General features: G+C 38.9%; 1 protein-coding gene across 1 annotated transcript; it reads right to left on the bottom strand.

The window, feature by feature from the left end:
- Positions 1–2,679: 2,679 nt before the first annotated feature.
- LOC121389738 (uncharacterized protein K02A2.6-like) lies at positions 2,680–3,234 on the bottom strand. The gene has a single exon (XM_041521389.1). It carries the CDS (start codon positions 3,232–3,234, stop codon positions 2,680–2,682), a length of 555 nt encoding a protein of 184 aa, XP_041377323.1.
- Positions 3,235–5,448: the final 2,214 nt, after the last annotated feature.

Below are 5,448 nucleotides of genomic sequence, written 5' to 3' on the forward strand. Positions count from 1 at the left end.
GAAGTCCTGCCTGATTTCACTACTTCCTGTGTCCGTATTGTTTGCGTGATCACCGAGGAGTTCAGGAATAAACGCATTACGCAACACGCATCACGCATTGCGTACACATGGACGCGCTTCAATTGATTTCTGTACAAACTGTTGTTTACGCACCACGCACCACGCATTACGTACACATGGATTTCCAGCATTTTATAAAAGTGAGTTGATGGTGTTACTATTCAAACTGAAATCGTCTTCTTTTTTCTCTTTTTTTTTTTCTTCCAAAAATGTTAATAATAAGTCAATTAGCTTGTTTTCTACATTTTTATTATCGAAAGTTGCTAGACGTTTGAAATTAAATGCCAATATTTTTTTAACATTTTAGAATAGTTCCAAGCCGGCAGCTTACCAAGGTACGTATTTTCTTATACTGAATCCATGCAGGTCCCAGAGAACTTAAAATATGTATAACCAATGTATTGGCTACACACACACATTTTGAGGTATGGTCTTATTACACAGATGTCATCTACTATCGAAATCCATGTTAAATTGACCAACTTTAAATGAAAATTGGCAATAGAACGGGTTCTCGTTGGCACTAACAACATAAACATTTGCGAACAGACATTATATAAGCATTTATTTTTCACTCCAAAATTGAGAACATTTCAGTCTCCATCTTTAGCTATATGACCACATCTGGCTGTAGTACCGGTCCGAACAGCTTGTTCAGGAATCCATTAACAACCACCGGCTCTTATACTATACACCCATGTCGCAAAAAGTCAATGCACAATATTACAACATAACATGGGCGAAATCTAATAAGAAGGCTTATAACTGAAAAAAACCAATTGTTTTAATTCTTCCCCAATTACTAGAAGTGAATATGTGAACAACAACCAATGTCACAGTTAGGAACTATAGTGGATGTCAACTGTGTAGAGAGTCCTAACCTTTACGACGAGCATATGTCCTGCCCCTTCAGCACTTTAATATGTCATTTGTTTCTGTTGTGTGTCCATCATCATTTTCCTAACCATAAACTCTGGAAGGTATTAACGCGAAATAGCCTAATGGGTTTATACAACCAAATGAAATCCCATAGATGACAATAGTAACATATGTGGCTAAAACTCGTATATGCTGCGTATTAATCGACATATACACCACGGATATAAATAGTACCATCCCTCACCATTAAAGTGAATCAGAAAAAATGGGGTGGGGGTGAAGCTGCTATTTTCAGATATGTACAGGTACCGTCTACGACTACCCCAGTGCAAGTTCTTTTTTTACAGGTACCCCATACATGTTTCAAGCACAAGGTTACTTGACACAGTGGTACTAGATGAAATAAAATTGAATAAATTTATTACCAATCCCAGGACTTGTGGTATTAACTGCTCTATTAAAAGGTCGCTGCACCTCCAACTTTGACCCAGCCGGAAGTTATTTAGTTTAATACTAGCTAATGGGCCCACGGGTTGGGATTGATCCTAGACCGACTGTGCATCAGTCTAATGTTCTACCACTGGGTTATGTCCAGCCCCTTCAACACTTAAGGTCTCACTACACAGATGTCATTTGCCATTGAAACCAACGTTAAATTGTCCAACTTCAAACGAAGATTGCAAATAGAACGGGTTCTCGTTGGCACTAACGACATACACCATTGCGAACCAACATATATTAGCATTTATTTTCACTCCAAAATTGAGAAAATTTCTGTTACGTTTCTTATTATGGATGACCCGGATTTAACCACAAACGACAACAAACACGAGATTCGACTCACAACTTGTATTCCCCGGAAACCGGATGTAAAGCATAACAACCAATTCACAATCACCTGAACAGACCACCAATTCGGGCCGTAACACAATACCGATTCGAACTGTGCAATACACTACATTCCTCCCTTTGTTCGAAATAAAAGTATATAGTAGTTAATTATTCTTATCCCACTTTTTCAATTTCACAGAATGTTAATGTTCGTTATGTTCTTATAATTATAAACGAAATAACACTTCCATCCTAATTTTCTTGTATTAACAGTAGTTGCACTTCAAAATTGAATAGTAACGCAAAAATAAACACCAACTCAAATACTATTGTCTTACTACTAATGAAACCCTAATGAGGTTTGGGAAGACTACCCAAATACCTCTCTGGTGAGACAGGGATTATTCTGCCCTTCACACGTCTCCCCGTTATTCAGCTAACTTATAATCTTTCAAATAACTTGGCATTTTCTTCTTTCGTTGTGGTCTAGGTGATCTCACATCAACTGAATTGTCTTTCCCATTTGGCTCGTTAATCGAAACATCATTTCCCTCATCACTGTATCCTGGAATGTAAACCTCGGGCTGCTCCTCCTGTTGAGCGAAATTGGGATCTCCACAATATTTGTGAACATGTGAAACATTGCGTTTGTACTGTACTCCTCCTGGTGACCGTACAGTGATCTGGTTACCACATTTATCAATTACCTTGAAAGGAATATTTGCAAATCGTGTTGAAAGTTTGTTTTCCCATTTCTGTTTAATCCAAACGATATCTCCTGGCGAGATTTCACTGTTACGAGCTCCTCTTCTAGTATCCAAATAATCTTTCCTGTTCTGTTTATTTTCCCGATCACGATCTTCTACCTGTAAATCAACATTTGAATAGTTCAACTTCAGTTGTGGCATTTTAGTACGAATATTTCTTCCATACATCAACTCTGATGGACTTACTCCTGTTGTACTGTGAGGAGTTGATCCGTATGCTAGTAAGAATTGATGAAGTTTTAGTTTCCAATTTTTTTCTCTCAGCTTGTGCAATCTGCATGACTTTCAGCAAAGTACGATTTTGTCTTTCCACTTCTCCGTTGGCTTGAGGCCACAATGGAGTCGTTCTTTTATGCTCAATATCATGATCAGACAAATATGCTTCAAATTCTTTGGACACGAAATGTTCACCATTATCAGTTTTCAGCGTTTCCGGATACCCATGTGTGCAAAACACCCGTTCCATGCTTTCTATCAGTTTTTCTGAAGTAGTTGTTTTCAAAATGTCTATCTCGAAATAACGACTATAGTAATCCACTACCACAAATATGTAACTCCCATCTGGTAATGGTCCCAGTAAGTCTGCTGCTAATGCCTGCCATGGTTCTGACGGCAATTTTGTTGACTCGATAGGTTCCGGATGTTCTGGTTGACTAACTAACTGACATCCGTGACATGATCTGCACTTGTATTCCATATCACGATCTGCTCCTGGCCGAAGCTTCAGGTTCCATTAGACCAAATCAATTGCTATTGCCGATAATGTTAACGTTTACTAATAAAACTGATATAAGCAGCGTTTCAACACACCCAGGAAGTACAGCAATAGAAAGTGTGGCACCTCACATCTAATCTAGCTGCAAGAAAATGGGGGTTCACGTATCATTTAAGAGATTTAATTTATGTTTTTAATAGCAACCGTAATTTTTGCTGAAAATTGCAGTTCCATTTTTGGGGGTACCCCGCATTAGTTTCAACCTCTGGTATATACTGCATAACAACTGTATAACAAATAAAAGTGTATTTATTTATTGTCAATGGATAATAGTATTTGCACAAATAATCAATGTCACATATTACTACCAATCACACCCACAGCTTTTTTTACTCCGTAAATATTTGACGGTGCACGTCGAACCTCGACACGGTACTCTCTTCTTTGGTACTATGCAACCTATAATTTCTGCCTAGATGTACTACTATGTTCCTGTTTTCTTGATTTGGTTTTGCATACTTTCTCAAAATGTCCCATTCTGTGACATTTTCTGCATTCTTTATTACTGATACTGATATGACAAACCCTACCACATCGATAACACGTAACTTCTGGCTTGATATCCTCAATACCTTTCCTCCCTTGAACTTCGGGTTTCTGATGACTCATCTTTCTCACTTGAATTCTATTAACTTCTGTTTTCATACCTTCAATACTTTGGGCTTGTTCTTCTGACAATTCCGTTGCCCTGCCAATCTCACACAGTTGCTCCAGATTAAGTGTTCTTCCCTTTTCCAGTAACTTCCTTCTCAAATTATGAGACCGGCCTTTTTCGATAACTTGGTCAACTATTTAATGATTTAATTTGTCTCCAAATTCACGTTGCTGCTTGTTGTCTTAGTCTAGTAATAAATTGTTCTACTGTTTCTGAGTCTTTTTGTGACATACTTCGAAAAATGGGTCTTCCATACGTACTGTTAACCTGCAGAATGAAATGTTGATCCAACGCCGACATTGCTTTTGCATACACATTTTGTCCCTCGCCTTCGTCAAGCATATAAAATATGTCCTGAACATCCATCCCAGCACAGTGTAACAAAAGAGCCTTTTTCTGAGCATTATTTGTCACTCCTTTTCCCTCTACATACAGTTCGAAAGCTCGTTTCCATCGTTTCCAACGTGGTCCTATTTTCGACGCTTCGCCGTTACACTCGAATGGAGCAATTCCTCCCAAATCGGTATGTCGATAAGACATCCTCGTCGCCATTTGTTACGTTTCTTATTATGGATGACCTGGATTTAACCACAAACGACAACAAACACGAGATTCAACTGGCCTCAGATTACAGTTATCTTCCCGGAAATTTGACCGCGCAAGTAGTCTGCTGTTTGACTGTGATTATTTCATGGCAGACAGCTAAGAAGTGGGAACTATTTGACTGAAGTGACAAGGGAGATCATGTACTTTGTAAACATGTGTAACTTGTTGACATTGAAGACTTGTTTGTGGTAATTCTGGCCCATGCAAAAGTAGTGTTTTTTGTGTAAAATGGGAGTACTTTAGTTACGGTATTGTAACGGAAACTTTCGCCTACGTCTCGGTTACAGAAGACCGTGTCGATGTCAGCGCTACGTTATCGTATCTAGGAGTACTCCGGCCTGGTTTAGAGGATGTGTTTGTTTAAACCAATATACTGGTGTTGTCCTTTTCAGGGTATGTGTCCCCCAGGCAGGCAAAGTTACATACAAAAATCCACGGGCCTGCTGATATTAATAAAAATGTTATAGCCACTAAGGCTATATAGAAACTAGCCCGAGTACTCTGACTGTAAGAGAGCTAGACGGACATTTGGACAGTTATACGCTCTCATTACAGTCGGAGACCAACCTATGTATTTTTTTGGCATATTCCTGACAACCAAAAAGTTGGCAAAGATTCCCTCTCTAATACCACACCAATCCTATGTTTGACGTCAAATACCTTTACATCGATCATTTTCGAGTTAACTGATAAACAAAAAAAATCCACATATTAATCACTAATACACATACTACAGAAAGAAATCCGACAGCACCCAAATTCAGCTACGCTTCGTGACACTCCGTCGCCATAATTACAAAGCTCGGCGATCTATTTCGAGACGTAGATTCCGCCTTGTGCAGCAGTTACAGGGGCCGTCTCATACCAAGCGACGT

This window comes from Gigantopelta aegis, chromosome 15, assembly GCF_016097555.1.
Source record: "Gigantopelta aegis isolate Gae_Host chromosome 15, Gae_host_genome, whole genome shotgun sequence".
NCBI classification, from domain to species: Eukaryota; Metazoa; Mollusca; class Gastropoda; order Neomphalida; family Peltospiridae; genus Gigantopelta; species Gigantopelta aegis.

Bases quoted from the DNA above. Each gene is read 5' to 3' on its own strand.
- LOC121389738 (XM_041521389.1), bottom strand. From the start codon at position 3,234: ATGGAATACAAGTGCAGATCATGTCACGGATGTCAGTTAGTTAGTCAA.